Source organism: Amphiura filiformis, chromosome 9 (assembly GCF_039555335.1).
Source record: "Amphiura filiformis chromosome 9, Afil_fr2py, whole genome shotgun sequence".
In the NCBI taxonomy this organism is placed as follows: domain Eukaryota; kingdom Metazoa; phylum Echinodermata; class Ophiuroidea; order Amphilepidida; family Amphiuridae; genus Amphiura; species Amphiura filiformis.
The window spans coordinates 62,410,107-62,434,943 of NC_092636.1; the positions used below are offsets into that span (position 1 = coordinate 62,410,107).

The 24,837-nt window shown below is 35.4% G+C and overlaps 1 protein-coding gene across 1 annotated transcript in view; it reads left to right on the plus strand.

The window, feature by feature from the left end:
* Window positions 1–24,837, plus strand: part of LOC140160214 (neurobeachin-like) — a 411,951-nt gene that overhangs the window by 25,091 nt on the left and 362,023 nt on the right. Inside the window, 2 exon segments of the mRNA XM_072183491.1 lie at window positions 19,129–19,233; window positions 23,549–23,675. Coding sequence (XP_072039592.1) covers window positions 19,129–19,233; window positions 23,549–23,675 — 232 coding nt within the window.

The following is a 24,837-nucleotide window of genomic DNA, read 5'->3' on the forward strand; positions in this document are numbered from 1 at the left end:
ATTAATTCAAACAGGAAACCAGTGGAAGATCTTCTTGCTATATCTATGCAAGTGAATTGTTGTTGCCCATTATAAACATAGTAGGTTTAAATGCAAATAGTATGGCTATATGGAAGCAATATATGATTGACTAAATATAGCGTGTAATCCGGCATTCATGTGCAATCAATTTGCCATTACTAGCAAACTTGTCATAATGATTTTGCAGCTCTCCTGTGTGTGTGTGTGCATACATACATGTTTCTGTAGGGTTTATATACAAATATCTAGGAAGTGCTCAATTTTGATATAACATGTAAAGTGATTGTTTCATTATAAATTTATTGCTTTAGCTTTTTTGTGAGATTACGAGGTGATAGGGTTGTCTAAGGTATTTCAGTATGTAAAAGGTTTTTAGGGCAATGGTCCATCAATTGTGCAGTATTGATGATGTTGGAATTGAAATTGCTAATACTTGCTCTGGGTCAACCGGATGTCTTGCCAATGGAATGTTGGCCTTTTTATCCCTTCCCATCTCTTATCCGGATCATACAATAATGTACATGTAATTGAGGTTAGCACATATGTGTGGGAGGGTGTGTGTGTGTGTGAGGGGGGGGGGGTTAATTGTCAATTCAAAAAGTGAATACCAATATTATGTGCTGAAATAACTACCTACATCTTTGATTACTGTGAGACAGAGGGAGGCAAAAGTCCCTGGAAACCAACAAACCGTTAATGTTGACTATGCCTACCTTTTAGGTAGTAAAAAAGCAATTTGGGCAGATGGTATCTGACCAGAATTTAGTGGCGTAGTAGAATACTAGAAAAGTTACATGTAAGAGGAATTAAATTGGTAAATGATGTATGGTAGATAAAATGATGTCTTTGTTAATTAATAAGGTTAAATTGGTCATAACATTGTGATTGATCTGTGAGACCATGGCAACAAAATATGTGTGTTTGTGAGTCTAACAGTCAGGACTGTGCACACTGCCCAATTATTAGAATTATAATATTTAATTCCTGGTAGCATCTGCTTTCATTTATGAAATGGCAATATTGATCTGTCCCAAAATTGGAAAACCAATCAAGTTCACTGTAACCAGAGAAGTTTCTTCTCATCTTCTATGGCTAGCCATTGTGAAGACTGTTAAGCTGAGTAAACTGATCAAGTTGATGAGTTTAAAGATTATACACATTTTCTCTCTTCAAGTTCCTTCATGCAATAATCAAGGTAGATGGATTACTTTTAATCCTACTCGTTTCTTTGTACCTTTATTTTCATATCTAATCATCCAAGACAAAGTTCTTACTCCAAGATTTGACAGACTGGAAAAATGTAATGCAATACGCTCATTATTTATGGTGATATAGCCAACACTAACACCGTACACCCAAAGATGTGGGCAAATGTGCATCAGAATTAGTGGATTGTGAAAAACGATAGCGCTATGTTGTCTAATGCGCCTGGAAGCACACAGCGGCAAATTTCAATTGCAGGTATATTAGAGATGGGGAGAGAGGAAGAAGAGTTGGGTTAAAAGAGAAAATAGTGTGAACTGGATGTTCACTTAAATATCAGGGGAATAGCCAGACAAGTGGGGCATAAAAGCATTCTAGTTGACCCCTCTGTCTGACCCTCTTCTGGGCATGGACTGTGGGGACATCTTAAATAGACAACCACTTGTCCATCTAAACTTTGAAGATTAAAATGATGTCAGTGATCTAGCTTGTTATTTGTGTTTGGCACAGGGCGATTTGAAGTAAATTGTGCTTCCAAAGAAAATGTTTAAAATATGCACCACACAAGCAAAATCCTCATTAATAAGCTAACAATTGGTATTGCACATAATTAAGCTAAAAATTATTATTGTACATTATTAAATGTTTGTCTTGTTTTTAAACCCTCATTGTGACGAAACCAGGATAATAGATCATGAATTCCAGCAGATAAACTGATGTTCTAGTTTCCAATAGGCTGGCCAAACAGGCTTGACCATGTTGACAGTGAAAGGGTTAGTAAGATGCAATATGGTAGGTTGTCTAAGATATATGTTGTATATACCTGGTTGTACCACCACCTCCAAGCTAGTAATTAGAAAATGGTTTAGCCATCGGTGACAGGTTCATATAGACCAACAAGGGCAGACAGATGGACACACAGGCAAGCCAAATCTGCAATCCATCCATCCACCACTTGCCAGGGTTATTTGTATCTTCTTGGTCAGTGTGTAGAGCTAAAGTGATTTGAACAGTTCTTTTTTCATACATATTAATATATTTTTGGACTTGTACCATCTTGCAAAATAATAATTAAAAAAAATTATAATAATGTGAGAAAGCAAATAAACGTAAATAAATAAGAAATGAAATAAAAAATGATGAATTTGCATTTAAGGTGGTATTATGAGAACATTTCTGGAAATCAGGAAATGCTCTGCGCTGGTTTTTTTAAAACCGATTAATTGAGTAGGGCAAAGTACACTGATCAATATATTCCTTTTTGAAGCAAATCGGACATACAGTTTTCATAACACATCAATTTATATCTGAATAAAAAGGTCATTTGAGGTCAACAGAGGTCAAAGGTCATTTGAAGTCAACTTCTAAAATAGCATTATGTAAGACTTGGTAACAATTTGGTCTCGTATGAACAGTTCAAATCCTATTTCAACCAAACTTAGTTCATAGCTGCGTTATGGGCATGTGCCTGTATCTTTTGCATGATCAAACCCTTGCACATAACACTATATTAAAATGTAGAAATAATAATGCTTTCAACTAGGCTTATACAGTTTGTCAGAATGATCTGAATTGGATGTTTTGTATCCTGTGTAAAAGCAGATTTGAACAAAAACATCTCTTCAAACAGAGGGTGTTCTCAACAATGTAACTTGATCATATCTTATTATAAAACTAGCAAGTTTGTTTTACTTATCTCTGACACTTAGGCCTATATACTGTCAAGTTTCTTTGACAAATTTATCTGCATGAAGTGTACTATGGTCTTATTTAGTCTCTTGCCTTGTAAGTTTAACATAGTGTACTCCATATCACTAGTATTTACTATATTTATAAATGTAGCATTAACATAAGGTCATGTTTTTTGAGGTGGGACCCAATTGTGTCACATCTTGCAATTTGTCAAAAATCAACTCCTTTTTTGTATTTCTGATTATATTTCAAAAAGTTTTCACCCAAACTAGTAAAAGTATACATTTTTAGAAAGCATATATTGTCATGATTGCAGATCTGTAAAGTTTGAGTGGATATACAGGGTGTACCAAAAATTATACAGGGTGATTCCATTGAAAAATACCGAAAAAATTAAATTTCTTTACCACTCCAATATTTCTACATAGTATATTAAATTGGAAAATGAACTTCATATTTGAAATGAACACAGTTAGTCCTTTCATTAAATATATAGTTTGCACTATATTTGTTAAGCCCATTGTGTTATACAGGGTGTGAAAAAAGTTGTAGTTTAAATTTTTTAATTTATGTAAAATTTCCCTAGGTGCCATTAAATTTGGAAAATATATTAAAAATAGTTCAAAGAATTGCTATAATATCAAATTTAAATATCCAATTCCTATATAGGGTGTTCCAAAAATCAATATACAGTGAATAATTAGTAACAAAGGTACATGTACATGTAGGCATATACATGCACAATTAACCTACATCAATAAATTATTTAACAATAACCAGAGATCAATATGTCATCAGATTAAATCCTTTGACTGTAATAATCTCCTTTGAGAAGATTTATTTTATATTTCAAAGATAAAACAATATTGAAATTTATTTCATATGCATGCATGCGTGCAAAATTTAAAGCCATTGTATTGCATGAACCACATTCCACTGCATTAATTAAAAGCTTGTTAAATCCCTAATTACTAAGTTTAAAAAGATTAACTAGGCAATTATAGTTATAGAAAGTTAAAAAATAAGATTAACATTATGCAAATGCATTTTTACTTCTACTAGGCAACAAAGTGCATAAATCTTATTAATGAACACCAACTTCCCATTGGAATTACACAGAGCTCCTCCGCTTCCGGCTCCTCCACTTCCGGCACCACCCCTGACTAATTAACTTAATTAAGCTGTTGTAATTAATTAATGCATTTGTTTAATTGTATTTGTTATTAATTCATTAGATTAATAATTTATCTTCAAAATAAGACCAAAACCATTTCTTCATGATGAATTTTAGCAAAAATATAGGAATAAGTAGACAAAATGATTTAGCAAAATGTGACAGCACCACCTTTTTTAGGGTCCCAGTATAAAAAACATGACCATAAGTGTCATCAATCCATAGATGTTCTCGCCAACAAAGTAACGTGATCATCTTGCTGACGATGAGAGCCTTTAGTGGCATTTTATAAACTAGACACTTTTTTAGTTACTTACTGCATGTCAGGTCTTGTATCTGAGCGACCTGTTGTTCATTATTAATCACAGTGCTGTGTTTGTGTAGCCTATAGTTGGCATGTGTGTCTATGGTACAGACAAGGCTGCTGTCTTCAGTAGATAGCTAGTTTTCATAGCATTGAGCAAACAGTGGGTGAAGCACGGAAGTGTTGCCCATTGCAACTTGACCTGAACTAAGGACGTGCTGATTTGAATGGTTTTATGTTTGTTTGATGGTTGGTTTTTTATTTGGATTGGTCAATCTTAATTGCATTATTAGAAGGAGATAATGTTGTAGACAGGTTAACCTTCTTAATAGTCCAGTGAGACTGTCTATGAATTAAATAAGCAATTGAAACATTTTTAAAGCTTTATGATATTTTACCAGGGGACTCTATTATTTTGAGACTTTTGTACATTTTGAACAAGAATGCTGCTTTCAAGAAAGAAATAAGATCAAAATGAAAGAAAATGTTGTAGAAATAGTAATAATTATGATAAAATTTTATTGGTTACATTTCAATCTGTGACTGGGAATAATTGCTTCCAGAATGATGAGAAATCAATCAAATCAAAGAAACAAATTATACAAGTTCATACAGCACCCCTTCCACACCACATGTATCATCCATCATCTGTTGTATCTTTCCTCTCTGAAAATCCTAATTTAAAACAAAGATAGGTGAATATATCTAATATTGTAAATTATAATGATTATATTCCAATTTCTAGAAGGATACCCCATAAGTATGCGGGTTCTGAAATTTTTAGTCAATGGAATACTTGAAATTCTTGGGGGGAAATAATAGTTGGATGGAAAAAAGTTAAGTAAGCATGTGAGGAAGGTGTTAAATAGGTGTGGTCCGATTTTTCATGTCAGGTTTTCTATCTTAGATTGAAGCCTACCATTAAAACAATGTTTCCAAATTTTGAGTTGTGTTGCCCCAGCGATTTTGATATGAGAAGGAAACATGTGTATAACAATACCCCATAGAATAGCACAAATCACTCAATTTTACTGGGATAATGTAAAAAATAAGAGCTTCCTTCAGATACCAAAATCTCAATTTTGATGAAGAAAAATGGAGGATGAGGCTGTCGATCGGGTCAAGGACCTTTAAGGTACGGTAATATAAATGGTTCTGATCCTGTTATCAGAAATATGTTGATGTTAAAATAACAATTTCCTTGAATAACTTTAGTAAACATAGCCATACGTGGAATTCTGGATATATCGTACTGGAAATATTATATTTCCTCTGCAAATCAATCAACTCATGGAAAATATCACTTTTGCTGTTCAGAATGGTTTCTGGTTATCTACAATGCATTCAAGATGCCTTTCAGCTGCATTTTATCCTCTTAACTTTTCCAATATGGATACATATGTGTTTATGAAAATGTGTGAAATGGAATAAAAGTGTACACTCATGTCTCTATATTTTGGTAGCATTTAGTGCAGTCTTTCTGGAGCAATGTACCTGTAGCACATGCTGTATTTGCAAATTAATTATTTTTTGCAACTTTTTAGAGTTTGTGACAATGTACAATAGGCTTAATGCTCATGGTGCTTTATGCAGAATGCTAACAAATGTTTAGTGATGTAATCCAGGGAATAGTGATGGAAAGATAAAGGAGAAATTATCTGAATGACATACTCTTTAAAGCTGGAATGTTTTTTCCTGAAAGTGCTTCCTGTTCGATGTGACATGCTGTACAACTCAGGCTTTCATGGAAAGTGTTACAAATATAGTCTCTATGAAAATAGAAGACAGACCAAAAATCCAATAACAAAAGTATATGTAACATACATGCATATAGCTTTTTTTTAAAAAAAAAAAAAAAAAAAGGATTTCACATATGGTTGTTTGGTTTTCCTAAGACAAACTTCTTTATTTTAGCTTCAGTGCTACACAGGTAAATCCCAGTAATACCAGTGCTTTACTTAAATCACTTTTTTTTTTTTTGTGTGCTTTTGTTTTATCAGAGGGAAACTGCTTTAGGATGAGAGATTCTCATAGCAATATCATCAGTGGGTATGGGCTTTATACACCGATACAGTTTATTTGGTTTATACACAAGGACAAATTTGATTTGAATCTCAAAGGATGTCATTTTAAATAAAAAATTCCTACATCGTGGGAAATTGATGTCAAATAGAACAAAACTATTTGATCACCCAGTAGGCAAGATTATCAAAGGATATTTATAGTAACAATATATTAGATGCATCTTTACAACTAGAAATAAGATGGTAAAAAAATAAATACATTGTAATGAATTTTCACCTTAATTTTGTCAAATTTCCACCATGGGTTTCCAACCATTTGGAAGTAGTTTAGTTTATCAGCTTAGTTGACTTACATCATTACTCTGTTGCTATGACATCGGTTTGATCTGTCGCTATGGTAATTTTGTTATCATTGACTTTTGGTAATACGGTGCATATTCAAGGAGTGCAAATTGATGTTTTTGTGTGTGAAGGGGTGTGTTTGGTGAGAGGGGTAGGGGTGTGTGTGTAATCTGTGTATCACTGTGAATTGTTAAAATAGTGATGTTGAAAGCCATTAATTTTGCATTTCATGCAGAGTACTGGTCATATCTGCACTTTTTAGCAATACCGCCATGTCCAGTATTGTGTTATTTGAAATTGTTGAAATTCAAAGTTACTTACTTTCCAATTTTGTGGTTTTAATTTGAATATGAGCACAGGGCTAAAGTCAAACATGCAGTTAAAGGACACGTTCAGTGATGTGCAGTTAAGACGCTCAGTCTCTCAGATACAAGGCAATAATATTAAACTCTATAGTTGTGGTGTTTAAGTTCAGTGAATGATTTTGGATTTCAGTGGCTGAAACTCATGTGGACACATCTTGAGGTATAGGGTGTGGGCTTTTCACATCATGAGTGGTCAACATCTTATTCATGCTCATCTGAACATTGGTTACATTGTACTACAATGTATGTATGTGGAAACGTACCTTACATCTTTTGAAACCAATAACATTTAGTAGATAAGCAATAGCCACCCACGTCATTACACAAAATGTTGAGTGTCCTAAGCAATACACTGTATACTGTGTATAGAATTCACAGCGAAATTGTGCCTTAAGGGCATTAAAGTGAAACCATTTGAAATTAATTTTTTGAACTCGGAAATATCAAATGCTGAGGGTCAGTTAGGGTTACTAGTATTATCTTGTTACATAAATGTCAACGTAATTTGCCTGATATTGATGGATGGACAAGACAATTCAAACTGGTAGTAAAAATGTGTGCGCTTATTTCTATCAGGCAAAAATAAGGTATGTCTGAAAACTGCCATGCGCATTTGTCTCAGAAAATTTATCTCTCAACATTATGCCTTATGATAGAAAATTAATTATCAAGCACGAATCACATGGTTTTATTTGAAACAAACTCATATTGACCATAAAAACGAATTAATACAGCCGTCTCTCAACACGCGATATTCAACATTCCCGGGCCCGAACTTGTCCATTGCAATGACGTCCCAGTAATACAATGAAGGCTGCAATTGAGCACAAGTAACCATGATGTCATTGCACTAGACAATTTCGGCGCTGGAATTTTGAATATTGCGAGTTGAGAGCCGGCATTTTGTTCATTTTTATGGTCAATATGAGTTTGTTTTTTAAATAAAACCACATGATTCGTGTTGATAATTAGGCATAATGTTGTGATTGCCGGAGACAACCTTTAATAAAAATACGGAAATATTCACTTTGGTAGGAAATCATGTGATCATCAGCCATTGTGAAAAAGTACTGCATCTCATCAATCTGGTGGTTGGGGAATCATCCTGACTGCATTAAATTTATGCTTGATGTTTTTGAAATCTCATGAATTTTCTCAAATGTCTTAAGACTCAGTGGAGTACTGTATGTATTTGCAAGATAACCTTTTCTCCTGCTCTGCAGACAGTACCATAAAGTTGTAATTTTGTCTCTTGCATTTTAAAACTGAATATATGAATTTGGCATTTAAAGAGGAATTTCAATATGGCACGTGCAGGTAAATACTCAAGGTCAACAACACTTGTCTAAGACATGTCAGACGAAATAAAAAAAACATAGAAGTGACTTGAGAGTGATCTTGAATTCAATGGGTGTACCATCATATTAGTCATGATCAGTTGACAGCTTATCTTACTTGTATTTGTCAAATTTAGTCATAGTCTTGATTACTAGTGTATTAGTGTTATTTGGGATTTTCGACAAATGACCCATGACTGGGTGATGGGGGTGGGGGTATATATTTTGTACTTATAAGTTATAATAATATTTGGCTATATTTACACTTATTGTTTTACTTCGAAGTTTTAAATAAAATATCTCACAGTGTTGGAACCATCTGAACCCAATTTGTTTGACAGCACCAGGTAAAGAGATGTGCAGGAAATTTTTCGCAGGGCAGAGGAAGGGGTAGAACAAGCAATTTTTGGCAAGGCTGTGGGGTAGGGGCATTAATTTTATCATGGCAGCCTGAGCAGGTGGAAAAGGGTAGGGCAAGCAAATGTTGGCAGGTGATGGGGAGAGGGAAAGTACCATTCTGTTGAATTTGTTTTCTTTGGTGAGGGGGCCTTATAATTATTCAAGAAAATTAGATAAGAAAAATGATTTATAAGTGTTTATCACGGATAAGTTCTGCAGATAGATTGCGTGGGAAATTGTTGTAACTGGTAATGTACATAGAATTGTGTGTTCGAATTCTGCAGGCGTCAAATAACATTATAATGACTTGGCTTGTCGTGTGTACAACTTAGGATACATAGCCCAGTATTACAAATGCTCTTCTGAGCAAAGAATTAGAGCAAAGCCCTGTGAGGAATGTACTTACAAGTAAAAGGATGTTGGCGATGCTTGTAGAAATATCATTTAAATTGTAAGTTTGTGATGAGAATTTGGTGTGGGATTTCATAATATTTGAAGCTCCATGTTTGTTATTAGTGTTGAGATATAGAAGAATACATGTAGGTTTCAATAATATTATAGAATGAGAATGTGCATGTTGTGGTCAAAGATGGCCCAGTGGCAGCACCGGGAGGTGGAGCATGGAGGAACCATCCAATCTTGGGCTTTATACTCCTCACCCCACTTACCCCAGTCAAATAATTTTTTTAATGTTCACTTGAAGGCGAAATAGGTAAAATTTAAGGCAAAATTTCAGATATTTTGCTGGAACAGAAACATGTCAAGGAGATTCTAAAGAATATGTTACCACTTTGTGCAACATATGCCCTACTGTTTTGCTTTGTTTGGTATGATGTTAGCATGCCAATTTGGGGCACATTTCAATGATATATTGTTCAAACCAAAACAGTTGATGTGCTGAAATGTTGTATGGAATGTAGGAGTGATATTGTAAAAAAACCTATGATGTACTTGAATCACATTCCCCAAACTTTGACTTAATATGGATCAGTCTTTCTGACGATGACTTCAAAATTTAAGGTTATTCAACATGAATGTGCAAGTTTGGTATTATGTGTAAGGACAACATTTACCACATAGAAGGATGTTGCCTTGTCAGTTGACTAGGCCCTATATGGCAATATTCTTTATGCTGATACTGAAATAAACATGAATGAGGGGAAAAAGATTTGAAATTCTAAACAGGAAATAGTGCAGTCTAGCTATACTTATAATCAAGCCTTCGAGAAATGAAATTGGAGTGGATTTGTTGCTGGGAGTAAGTATTGCATATTATGCTGGTGGTTTCCTAGTGTGGGTAACATACTAGCAAGTCAGAATAGTTTAAGCAAACTTAAGCTTCATTTTTTGGGTGAAAAGGTCAAGTATCATATGTTGCTTGTCAGCAGGTATAGTTGTATTCAAGTGCGATTAAAGGCAACATGAATTCTCTTAGATCCCAGTTGATCATATTAGAATTGCCTCAAATAGGGAACAGAATTAACATTATCGGCTATCTCTTCTGGTCTAAAAATAATAACCACTTGCTGCACCAAACTCACAAGGCCTCAGTGCAATGTAGCATGAACAGATATATTCAATTTAGATAGCTTGAATTTTCCTAGTTGGTTGCTCAGCAAAATCAGATCAAATGCAAAAATCCAACATGTAGTTTAAAGTGACTTTCAGAGATGTGTCAAGGACAAAATCAAATTGGTAATATTGGTTGAAGTCGCTTGGATATGGTTGATTAATCAGGAAAATATCCTTACCCCCCGCTTAAACCACTTTTTTTTAATAGAAATATTGACAAAATGAGAAGAAAACTGAAAGGTTATGACTGTCTTTGAGATTTTTGCCCCTATTGGATTTCCAGTGTTTCTTATACCCTGGCAAAACAAATTGACATGGAAACAAATATTTAGTTTATTCACGTACACTAGTAAAAAAATATTATAGTACAAAAATATAGTGTAGTTTAGGATTGACAGAATGTCCCTTTAAAGGGAGATGCAATGATTTTTGCCATACATGTAATAATAGACCCAGACGTTTTTCACAATTTTTCAGGTTTGTATTGATTACCTTATATATTTTCTCACCCCAGCAGTTAAGATGGAAACAAAGTTTGTACAAAACAGATCTTAGAACTACTCTGTTTCCTGTTGCCTTCAACATTATAATCAGTGCAAGCATTCAGAGACTGTGCTTATAAACATGATACATGAGCAGACAGCATTATGTTAGGCCAATGGATAACTGCAGAAGGAATTACTTGAGATGAAAAACATTCTCTTATATATAATCAAATTAGCTTATTTGCATGCTCATTGGTCAATTCATGGAGTAGTATGTGAACCTATTTTGTACACAATATCTGTGCATGCATGTTCCTTCAACTCTAATCACTGCATCTTGAAAATGTACCTTTATATTCTTAAAAGTTGCAAACCTATATGTTTTCTGGGAACATCTTACATGCCCCCATTAATTACCTTCTTTGCTTATCTAAATTATTCTTTATCTTAAACATGACCTGGGTGGATTAAATGTGACACAATCAGATCCCAATTAGACTAGGCTAAGTAAAAAATAAAACATGTTTCATGTCCGGGTTTTCAAAAAAAAGGAGGAAGAGGGGGGCTTTTTATTTTCTATTTTTTATCGCAAAATTGGTGTAAATACCCATACTTAGAGCTGTTTTAGCGTACAATCCGTACATACAATAATGCCTGGAAAAAGGAGGAGGCCTTTTTTATTTGTTGTTCTGAGAGTTACACCCTCTAATGATCACAAAACCTTCCTAAAATGTTTCTTGTATCTTAACAAGGCTATAGAAAGCATCCCAACTTCCTAGACATATTTTTTGAAAAGTTATAACTGAATTTCAAAAAATAAAAATTTATTTGAGAAAACTCAAAAAAGGAAGCGGGAGGGGACGTGAAACATGTTTATTTTTTTATTTGGCCCTAGAGTTAGCAATAATAAAATTGAAATGAAGGCAAAGATAGGCAGCAAAAATACAATAAAGACATAACTAAATGAACATTTAAAAAGTTCATAACTTTACAACCAAGTATGCCAGGGACGGGGATTTCAACATCAGTTATATGGATAGGTTTACTAAGCAAGTGATAGAAATGGTAATAACTTAATTTTTAAAATTTCCAACTTCGGTCAGAGTGGATCAAACATAAACATGTAAGTTTTAAAACAGCCAAAGTCAAGTTCTTGTTTTCATCCATGTCTGAAATGCTGAATGCTGTTATATATCATATATACACGCTGGCCAGATTCATAACTATGATGTACCAGCATGGAACATTGCAACATAATACCCGACTATCATGTGACATATCATGTGACAGTGCATACCTTCAGAGAGAAAATGAAATTGCAGATAAATTTGATTTCTGTTCTGTGGGATAATGTTACAGGAGAAATTGCTTAAGTGTAAGGTGCTTGGAACCGGGGCTTGGAAGTTTGTAAGAGGGATGCTTCTATGCGGAGCAAAAGGTCAAGCATGAGGCAATGTCAGCTGTAACTGAATATTAGGGGATAATTGTGGATGTGAAGCTTCAAGCTAGGGGTTTGTTATGATGTTATGTTCCACTTACAGTGGTAAAGTCTGTCACTAGTTGCATAAATGATATCTAGCTGAAATGATATAATACAATGATTAAAATAAGCAATGTAGTAGTTCCTATACAAGTTTTGCCAAAATTTGACATTTAATATTATCAGGAATCTGACAATAGTTGTATGCTATTCTCATACCATTAATTTTAGACATTATTGCAAAACTGGAGATATGACTGAAAATCCAAGGTCACATAAGAAAATATCAATTGCTTTCTGTATCTCATTGCTACATAGCATCTTGTTGTGCGCAAGGATGTAGTGGTCATTGAGCTAACTGATAGAAATTGGCATTTCCGTATGATTGGCATTTCCATTCCATTTATATCAGAAAACATTTGAACTGCAGCTTACATTTTCTGAGATGGCAATGACTTCTCATCTTCGGTATTTTGTAACCAATTTCAGTCAGTGATGTTTCAAATTGATTCCTTGATAGTAACGTTGAATTTTGCCACTAGAGTGTTGTATATTAACCGTTAGGTTATTTTAATTTGATCACTGTGTGTACATGTATGTAGGTGCTCATATGTAAGATGTCAGCAAGAGTCTTTCATTGAGGCATGTAATGAGTTGAGCATCTTGACATTAGTGTTCATGTTCTAACAAGTTGCGCTTTGGGAATAGCACATGTTATGGTGTGGTGCTCCCTGTAAATTACATACATGGCTACGTTGCTCTCCTGACTCTGTCCCAAGTGTCGTGAAGCATGCCAGACTAGGATGTGAATTGTGGTGGGTATTTAGACAACGTGAAAAATTGGAAAATTGTTGGTGTCTTAAGACTGCGTTGAGTGCGTCAGTATCCAGTTGGCGTTTCCTGCACAGTTCTTGAACGTTTGTTTTTCTGCCTCACATTGTCTGTTATGGGACTGTTTTATTTTAAGAATTAAAGTGGTGACACTTTTATGTCAGACTGAAACAATTCTAAATAGTAACAGTTCTGTGTGTTCCGTTTCTCCAAATGTTTGCAATGCAGAGACAAGTTTACACTTAAGGTGAATTTATACTTCATCGCTGAGTGAAAAGCGATTAAATTTAACCAATGAGGTGGTGCCTTTTTCTCAATGCAACAAAATATGTCTTACCTCATTGCTAAAAATTAATCACTCTTCCCTCTGCGATGTAGTATAAATTCAGCTTCAGTGTTGCTTCATGTAAACCTCATAGCTATACGGTGTTTTTTTTTTATGGCTAATAAATAAAACATTTATGACAGTATTTTGGCTTTTGATTATTTGATTATCGATTTGTCGAAATTACATTTGAAATAATATTTGTACCACCTTGTTATATACCCCATACAGTGTTAATATACATTTTCAAAAATGAAGCGCTTTAAGAAATAATATTTAAAAAAAATGAAAGCATATTCTACAGTGCACATGCATGATCTCACTTCTCAATTCCGTGGTCACTGACTGATGAAATTTAATGCTATAAAATTCAAGTTAGCAGATATTGATTTTTGAGTAGGCAGCCAGTCATGGAGAAGTGTACATTTATTGCAAAATTGAATTCCGTACAATATTTTGTAAGCTAGCTATTTATAGACGCGTTTACATGTCGTGTCACTGGAAATGTTGACAACCAAGCCTGTGATTTAGTCAAAGATGTGTCTGATCAATATGTAATAGTACATTGTGTGTATGGATGAGAAGGATAGAAAGGCTATAACACAGTGGGAGGAGACACTCCTATTGGGTTTATTGAAACACTAAAACATCCCCATCTCAGACTCCTAGCCAGAAATTATTTTTGGGAGGGCACTCAGGGCAGAATGTTGAAAATGTGGACTTTTTTGCATGGATTGTGAAAAAGTGACCTTTTGGAGTGCTGCACAAAATTGGGTGGATTCAGGGAGGTTTTTAAAAATAAATTTGGGGCCAATTTGGGAGATTTGAGTGGAATTGTAGGGATTTGAGGGTATTTTGGGCAGACTTGAGGGGATTTTTTTAGACCTTGGTGTATGTGGACATCTGTCTCCCTGGCTACGAGTGTGTCTCATCTGTCAGGACTCGGTTCTTTAATCTGAATATACTTGTACCTTCATATAGAATGACCTTTGAGTGTGGCATGTACAAAAACTCCTACTCCTCAACTTGACGTCAAATTTTGAGCTATGGTTGTTGAATAGAGTGAACTGTGCCATTGAAAATGAGACCATTTTTGGCTCAGGGATTGTCATGTGGAATCTTGTTTGGAATACAGGACTGAATGTGCTGATGATATTTGAAATGATGAAGTGCTGTGCCTACATCAGCACATGATGGCATCACCAGGATTCAAACCTGTAACCTCATACTGCTTGTACTGTTCTCATTGTTTGAAAAGACTTCAGGATCAGGTACTAATTAGGGTTATTAATAGCAACATTTAGGATCAGGATTGATAAGAAGTGTTGATAGAGATCACCATTAAGGGTTATTACTTAAGGGGGTACTACACCTCTGCCCAATTTTGTGCCTATTTTTTTTTTTTTTCAAAAATTATAGCGCATTGGGGACAAGTAAGATATGTATATTATAGGGGCAAGGACTACACCTACTGCACTGGAAATTTTATTTCAGCACTGACAATAGTTGTGGAGTTACAGTCAAAAATGAGGGAAAACCAATATTTGATCAATAAATCAATAACCACTTGCTTTGAGTTGCTGAATTTTCAGTACAGTAGTTGTAGTCCTTGCCCCTATAATATACATATCTTACTTGTCAACAATGTGCTATAATTTTTGAGAAAAATACAAATATAGGCACAAAATTGGCCAGGGGTGTAGTACCCCCTTAAGACTAAGAGTTAGGTTTAGAGTCAAGATTTGAGGTTGGGGCATGATAGGATTTGAGTCAGAGATAATACATTTGTTAATCTGTGTACTCCTGATAGCTATTTAACCAACAGGTGTTCCCAAATAGTAACTAGAAAGTGGAAACATTAAATTTAAGAAAGTGTGTCTCACTAAAGCACTTGTACTACCTGATACGCCACACCTGTCTAGCATCCTTCCAGTGTTTTTAGAATGATGCATCATACATAGAATAAACACGAACAGCTCGTGGGTGTTGGACACATTTGTACCATGGTTTGTACAACCAAACCGAATTTTAAATTCTGAACATTTACATGGTATTGATGCATGAACCATTCAAGTTGCAATGTAGTTTGTGTAGTTTTCACCGAGAAGTTTAGTTTTTCATCTATTTTGAGGTGCTTCATGTGCATTATTCACTTTATTGTGCCACAGTGCACATTGCTAATTGAATGATCAATATAGCTATTTCCTATTCAATCATGAAGATTTTATAAAACTGAAACAGCACCACTAATTCTTAACCTTATCACCGATTGTCACAATGTTCAATCAATTATAAAAAGTGAAATTTAATGTACCTGTTGATTACTGCTGTGATCCGGGGGGGGGGGGCACTCCCTATCTGAAATGGCAGGGATGTGCCTCGGCCATGTTAAAAGTAGGGGGCATTCAGGTCAAATGTACAATTACAAAAATATGGGGTCATTCAGTACACAACCTGAATAAAAATGGGGTCATTCGGTATGAAACTTTGAAAAAAGGATGGTCATTGGGGTAACAAAAAGTAAAATGGGAGTCATTGAGTACAGGATTGCCAAAAGAGTATCATTAAGTACACATAAATAAGTGCCAAACTGCGTAAAAACAACTCAGCCACCTTGGAAATGTGAAAAATCTCATTTTTTTCTGGAGAAGAACACAAATACCACCTAAATTTGGGAATTAAAAGGGGGGTCATTGGGTATAGCAGGAAATAAAAAAGGGGGTCATTGAGTACATGAATTTTTTTAAAGGGGGTCATTGGGTAATAAGTAGGACCATAACACAAAAAAGGGGGTCATTGGGTACAAGCCGGTTTGAAAAAGGGGGTCTATCCCGAGGCACAAATTGATGCATATCTGTCATGGAAGTGCCCCCCGGGCTGTGATATCTATTAGCATATGCTGCATTTTACTTTGTTTTACTTTATTTTACTTGCAAACACCCATCTCCCTAATATGATAATGCAATATCTGTTGTCTTGTTAATTGACAGATATTTGTTACATGTAGGTCAGATTTTCTCTTTTGTAATTAATTTGTTGTGATTTGGCGAGATGAGTCACTTCTGAAGCAAAATCATGTGTCAAATTGTTGTTCATGAAAAAGGCCACATTTAGCTGAAAATATATTAAAATTTGATTTCTACTAAGTCCTCATCGTTGAGATTCAAATTTCATGCTGATAAAAATGACAGAAATAATAAACACCTTGTACACTCTATTTGTCCATACCTTGAAATGAGGTTCTCACAACATGTGTCAGTCTCATATTTGGTTCATCACATGTTGAATGTAAATTTCCTGTTGTTGGCAACCATCAAGTCGGATTTCCTCTTGTACTGAAATCCATTAAGCGTAGCTTTGTGATATCATTGAGATAGACTCAGCATCACTACTTGGTTTTATCCATGACTTTGTGAGAGAAGATTGATGAAGTAACGCAAAAATGTTAGAGATAATTGACTTCTCTTTTGAAAACTTTGATCAGTATGCCGCAAGCTTTATAGTTGTATTATGCCTCAGTGTTTTTTGTCCTTTCCAAACTGTTTAAAATATATGCAGGGTTTGTTTAAGATACTCAACCTTGTTAGGGATGGGCTTTCAAAGTACATGTTATGCATTTTAAGGTTGTTAATAAAATCTTCATACATTGAAGCCCATATTCGTAGTGATAGCATGGTAAGTCAGTAAAATGGGTCTTTATGTAACATACACACCATAGTAGATTCATGGAGGAAGTGAACTTATTTTGATATCCACCATATTATAGCAGTACCTTAAGACTGGGTAAAAAGCACTCATCGAAATATGTATGTAATGAACATGACAGGTCTCTTTATTTTTTAAAGCCAATTTATGTAAGATAATTGGTGTTATTCCAGTGAGGAGTTGTCAAAGATGAAATTGCTATAGTGTGGTAGCCTTTGGAAAATGAACGAAAGCCTCTTTTCTTTAGAAGTCCTTGTCTGTCACAAAGGAAAGTTGCAAGGATTTGTGTTCAGAACAAAAATCGAAAAAATGAATCTGCATTTTTCTTTGTTCAATCAAATTGTACCAGTTAGAACTGCTGCTCTTTCTTTTGAAGAACTCTGCACTCTTCTCTCCAAGAAATTGTTGACTAGATTTATAGTAAATCAGCAAAATAGAAGAAGAACAGCTTGTATGTTTTCATCATGATAACATTTTTGAAATGAGTGAATTTGCAAAAACAATTTGGTAAAAAATATAATATAAAAAACAAAAACAAAAAAAAAAACAAAAACAAAACAAAAAAACACACCACAACACAACACAACACAACACCACTAAACTAAACTAAAAGTGGACACTTTTAAACTGGCCCATGAGAAATGTATGGTTAAATTTACAGAGAACTGAGTTGGTGTGCTCATCTATCTTGTGGTGTACAACTCTATAGGACTGGATTAAAGGAGTAATACATTGCCAGTAGCCATTGTGCCATAACCAAATCCGATAGATTCCACATTATGTGCATCTCCCATGCCTAAATCAACGGGACAGGTGGAATTACATAAAACCAAAAAAAGACGTTCGGCTAAGCCGCTTTTTCATGTCTGTGCACATTGTGCAGTGGCATACATATTCAAAATCAATTGGAACATCTCGGGATGAAATGGTGGGCTGCTATAGGCATCTATCAAGGCAGGGTTCAGAAATCTATAGTTACCAGTGTATATCAAAAGAACTTTGATCTCTAGTGTATGATTGAGATGTTTCCTTGTAGGGCAATCACATAATTCCTGGGGTTGTGAAGCAAATTGAAAATGTTGAGTGTCTACATAAAGACACCCTGTACTGCAGTCCTCATGTATACGATAAGTCATAGGTGTATTTGGTGAAGTATACACTCGGCTATATTCCTTGTTTTTACTGTGAATCCCTCAAATCTTCTGTAAATTGCATCCATTTCCTGACAAAATGCCCAGTGGAGTATATTGAGATGTAAAGAGTGCTCTACTTCACTCTTACTGGCAAGAAGTCTGTAAAAAATGTTTGAATTGAGACAGTGAAGTACCTCATGCGCAGTATGTCCAAATTTGGTCTTTTACAAACTTGTAAATGTACCGACACAAAACTCAATATCACTGATGAGTGTTCTTATCAGTAATCTCTCCCTACCCGCTCTGCCATGTCGATCCAAGAGATTCACTTTACTGGGACAATTGTGCATGGCAATTTGCAATATTAATATTTAAATGTGTTTAAAGTTTGTTAACTTTGGACTGAATAGGTGATTGGGAAGAAGGACATCACAGATTATGGCCAGTTTTGTTAATGTACATGTAGTATGGTTATTCTCCTGGACGGTCGGTACATTGTCCTGGAGACTGCCGATGTACTGATGCTCCATGATTTCCTGGGGTGCCCCCACTGACTATGCTACTAGTCTTGTTTTCAAAGCTGAGTGTTTTTACTTTAAACCTATGAATCAAATGCCTATGTGAAAGAAGCATCAAATTTTGCATTGAATGTGATGTTATTGTTGTTGTTATTATTGTTGTTATTGTTTTTAGTATCATTATTTGATATGTTATTTCTTTTTATTCTCTCATACAGTTGGTTGGTGGAGACTTTGACCTGGAATCTAACTTTGTTATCGAGGAGCCGGAAAACATCAACTACCTGTTGGAACTATTGGACCATTGCAACATTACTCTTCAGGTATATTTATCTAAATCTGGTTTAATAATGAACAAAAACAAACTCATCATAGAGAGTGCCTCGCTCTAAGCAATAATCATGTGAAGTTGAACTACCTGTAGACCAGAGAAATCGAAGGTGGGGTGGGATGTATTGGGGCAAGAAGTTCCTAGGAAGGGGCATTGTTATAGATAGAAGCATCTGGTCTTGAGCATAAAATGTACAGCTCCAGGGTTCACAGTTTATCGCGTTTTCGCGTCCAGGACGCTTTTTGAACTCACTGGACCCGGAAAAAGTAAGATTATGTAACCTGAATGGGTCCAGCAAGCTGTGCTTGGACCCGGAAAAAATCCCATCCAAGAAATAGAAAATATCATCATAGATCGTCATTGTGCGATAACCCAGCTCAATCGGCTCACTTTTCATTCATAAATTACATACAATTACAAAAATCGCTGCAACATGATACACACCTCATCGCTATTTCATGCACAGATATTTGATCAGTGATACGAGGGGAACTGTGGAAGAGGTTGACTTGCGATTTTTTTTCGGATCGTGCAAATATTATGTTACAATAAAAATGTCAACAAAACAGGGTCAATTCCTGGTGATATCGCGAAAACATGTTTTTGCGGTAGTTGTATATTTCAACCGAGCAAATATAACAAAATAACCAAATAATTAGATGATTAATGTAGTGCATGTTATTAGATAGTAATTGTAGTTCTTTATGAGAAAGTCGGCCGATCGCGGAAAGTCATATTTTACCGAGTAATTTGACTCAACTTTGGTAAGTTTTGGGTGCTGAATTCAGCATACTTTAATACATTTCCGGGTGTTTCTGAAGTTTTGTACATAAGTACAATTTGGACCCACAAAAATCAATTTGGGACCCGCAAATTTCAACTAAATAGGATCTGAATGGGTCCAGCATAAAAAAGTGGACCCGGTTATTTGAGAGCAAACTGTGAACCCTGTACAGCTCATTCTATTAGTACCAAATAATGAATATACTTTGATTCACTTCAAGTTCGGTAGTGACATACCGCTGGTTGCAGTATCTAATCAGGTACATACAGGTAATCTTGCAGAGCATAAATGCACACATACGGTTTGTCAGCATGTTTGCTGCGCAACTGCGAAAAGGCATTTATGTCCCTATTGAACTTGAGGTGAACCAAAATATAAAGGGACGGGTGATATTGGGATGTGTGGAATTCTGTGGTTATTTTTTCCTTTCAATTACACAACTGAGGAATATGGACATGGGCCTCTGAACCATTAGCATTCTTATTAATTAAAAGTAGGTTCTGCTTCTTCTCATATGCATAATTTCCAAATAGTATTAGTAACACAGGCCATGTGCTACAAAGAGAACATTGATCAGGTTGATCAGGGAACATTGCAAATGTACTAGCAGGCAAGGTAAAAAAGAGTCTTGTTTTGTGCTATTAGTATATGCAAGAATGAATGAAATTACCTAATTTGCCAAGTTGAAAACCTTAAAAGTTTAGCATATTATCACGAGCAAGATCGAGTTATGTTGCCTCATTGGGGACTAGAATTTGTCGTAATTGGTAGCAAAGCCTTCAGGCAGCACATTTTGGCTCCCATTCCATTTAAAGAGCTTTAAAGACCCATTCCATAAGTTTATGCATGGCTCCACAATGTTCCGACTCCAAGACTCCTTTGCAGTAAGTTTGCATTTCCCAATTCATCCAAAATGAACAAAAATGCAGTCAGTAAAGATAAGACAAAAACAAACTAATCACCAGAAATAAAGAGCATCATCTCTACAGGGTATTGTACTTTCATAGAAGTGGTATTTTTCGCCCAAGATATTTCAATTTTGCAGAGTAAATCTCTTTCATGTACCTTTAATAAGGCAGATTCTTTTGCATTGCTGCCCTAAATTACCCTATATGACTCCTGAGACTCATCCATGCCATCTGTTACAGCGATATAATTCAGATGCATTAACTGGTTCTTTGTGTATTGACAATGGATCAAGTAGATTTCCACCTCATCTGATAGATTTATCAGGTTACAAGCTCATCAAAAAAAGATGAGATTATTTGTACATGGCATGTAGATTTGAGTTATTCATCAAGATAAGTTAATCTGATTTGGTTTACCATGTGCTGCCTAGCCTGCCTGCATTTGATGTGTACTTAGCGATCCTCTTTAAAGCTGGGCGACGAGCCTGATTGTCTAAGACCTGGTTCGCACAATTTTTTTCCACCACCAATTACGATCATGTTACAATCATATTACAACATTTAAAGCTTGTGTCCGCAAAATGTTGTTGGCTTGATACAACTGTGTCGTTTAATATAATCATTGATGGCAATTTTGTTCATTGGGGCCAGTTTGGTTGTGTTATAATTATGAGCATAAAAACACTGTGTACAAATTTCATCATTGTAAGATGATTACACAACGAACTGTGATCATAATTCAAGTCATAAAGTCACATTGTGCCCGCATATCATTAAATTACGATATGTAACCGTACATCACGAATGAGCCGTAAATGTCCTAATTGTATTCCGAGTTACAGTGTAAAATGTGCAGAAGGTCATATTCATAGGTACCTCAAGTTAGGGGCTGTGCAATAATTATGAACCCTGGGGAGGGTAAAATTGGGGGGGCAAGAAATTTTGGCGAGACGAAGGGGGGGCAAGCAATTTTGGCAAGCCGAGAGGGGGGGAAAGCGATTTTTGGCACGCATTCACGGGGCACCTTTCTAATAAAATGCTTTAAAAAGGCTTAGGAAAACGGTACGGAAATGCTTAAATATGCAAATTTTCCTGCTCGCTGCGCTCACAACATACATCTAGACCATTTAAAGTTTGGAATTTGGGATCCCCAAAATTTGGCATGTTCAAAGGGGGGGCAAAGAATTTTTGGCGGGCCGAGAGGGGGGGGCAAGCGATTTTTGGCGAGCCGTTTGGAAATTTTACCCCGGGGCTGATAATTATTGCACAGCCCTTAATGCCACATGTGTCTCATTTTGATAGCTCTAGTCAAACACCTTTTAAACCAATCAATAATCCCATTGTTGAAGAGGATAATAAGCTTCTACCTATGTCTATAGAATTCTTAAATATCTCTAGTCTCTGTTTGCTTTGGCTAAATCCTGTTCCAGTGGTGGATTACAAAGCATTGTATTTTGTCTAGGTATGTATACCCAACAATTAACAATGAAAGGACATTCCTGAACCTCGTTGACTTGGGGATGATTTGAAATGACCGCCAATTATGACTGTTTGATATTTATTACCAGCAATGTGGGAAAAGAGATACATGTAGAACCAAAAAAGGTATACCATTTTGTTGAAGGAGCAAAGTTCAACATACAATAACCCTCTTCAGGATATCGTTTGAAGTCAAATGATATACCATTTAAAAGCTTATGATATATATTTTCTAAACATGAAATAAAACAAAATTGACCGGGGCGAACTTTACGGCTCATTCGTGGTGTACGGTCACATATGAGGATGATTTTTCAATGGTGTGATCACATTCACTTATTACATTTGTGTCATAATCTGTAAATTACGACACAATGATGAAAACATACTCATGTAATCGGGGTCTAACACAGCTCTGGTGCTAAGAGATGATGAACTTGAATGCTAGTGGTTGGAAGATGAGCAATACAAGAAGTCATATCAGTGGAAATGCACATTTTGATCAGGGATTTGTACAGATACAATAAGGTTTTATTTAGAGCAGTTGCATCTTAAAGGTGTGTGACCAGACCAACAGCCTCATCACCCAGTTTTCCTCATCAAAACAGATTTTGAATCAGCAGAAAGCTCAAATGTTGTTGTTTGGATGGTGTGGACAAAAATATGGTAAAAAGTGGTATATTGTTGGGTATTGTTATGTTATGGGGTACATTCTAGCGGTACCTCTTTTCTTATCATAAATAACATACCGCTTGTCTTGAGTCACTGAAATTACAGTGTAGTAACTGGATTCCTTGCCCCTATTATATACAAACTTTTGTTACCAGTGTGTTATTATTTTTTTGAGAAAAATGCAAAAATAGTCACAAATTTATCAAGGGGTGTAGTACCACCTCAAGTGCTTGGTTTGTCAGTTAAATGTCAGATTTGTGTTAAAAAAATACAGATTTAATATTATGTTAAAATGTGTTTGTCATTATGAAAGTCGGGTTAAAAACATGTAGGGAATAGGATGTGTATGTGTGGGTGGGGGGTGTGTGTGTATTAAATATGTACATCATGTTTGTATTGTCAGTAAACTTGTGCCAGTTCCAATTGATTTCTAACTATTTAATCATTATTTTTTTAAATTTCAGGCTGAAATATGGAGCATGTTTGTAGCCATTTTGAGAAAGAGTGTATTGAACCTACAAGCCTGCACAGAGGTTGGGCTTATGGAGAAACTGATCCGCAAGCTGAGAGAAGGCGACGAAATGATCTCCGGTAAGAATCAATAATGAAGTAATATGTGATGTGATCATGCAAAGTCGGAAATATTGATTTTGAGATATAACTAAACAAGGAAGTGTTACCTTTACTTTCCTATTGTTTTGGAAACTCTTTAACTGCTCATATCTTTTGAACTGGTTGTCCAAATTCAATGAGGTTTTCTGCAAAATGTAGCTTTGTAAATGCTTTTTACAATCCTATATGAAACTGAATATTGAATATGTCCGACTTTCGACTGAGTTTGCTTGATCACACCACATAAATGCACAAAGGTTAAAACAGGGTGATAGTTGAGTGGCATGCAGTGATATTTTCTTTGTATGAATTAGGAATACATTTTTCTTCTCAGGCTGTTATAAAATAATTGTTTGGTTAGGGTCCCCCAATCAACCATAGTTCAAACCCCTATCCCACAACCTGAAATATTGTGAGGCATCTGGAGAGGGAAAAAGTGGCAACAGATTCTATCTATTAGTGTAGATATTCCTCAAATTGACACGGTTCACATTGGCATGCATATAAAACTGCAATTTCACAGCAAAATCGTTCTCCGCATCGGTCATGGACTATTTGTCACCAATTTCCCAGAAGTATCGTGGTTTTGTCAATTGATGGTGCACTAATAGTGTTTCAGACAGTGATGGGAGCAAAATATATAATAAATAAAAAATGTAATATTTTTGCTTACTGATCGACCTTGTTTCATGAGTGGTGGGGAACCATATTAAACCAAACAATTATTTATACCGCAGCCTTAGGGGCCATTCGCGTTCCCCCCTCTTGTCTGCTCATTATTGTTGGATTCCCCCCTTGTTTTCCCCCTTTTTTCCATTTAAAACTTAACATTCTCCCCTCATGTTGTTCGGTTTGAAACAAGGGGGAAGTCCTTTCAGAGGATTAGATTTTGACACATGGACGCAGTAAACATGCACTTTATAATTTGATGTCACTTCCGCCACTGTAACCAATTGGTACTCCTGAATCGCATCAAATTGATGTCACATGTTCACATACTGCTTTCACTCATGCAAATCTAGTCATGTGTCGTATTTTTATACTTTATGTCTTATCTTTATGCCTTTATGTCCTATATAAGTCTGGTTTTAAAGTGTGAGTATTAGAATACAAGGTCTATTACCTTGTTGTGCATTATTAG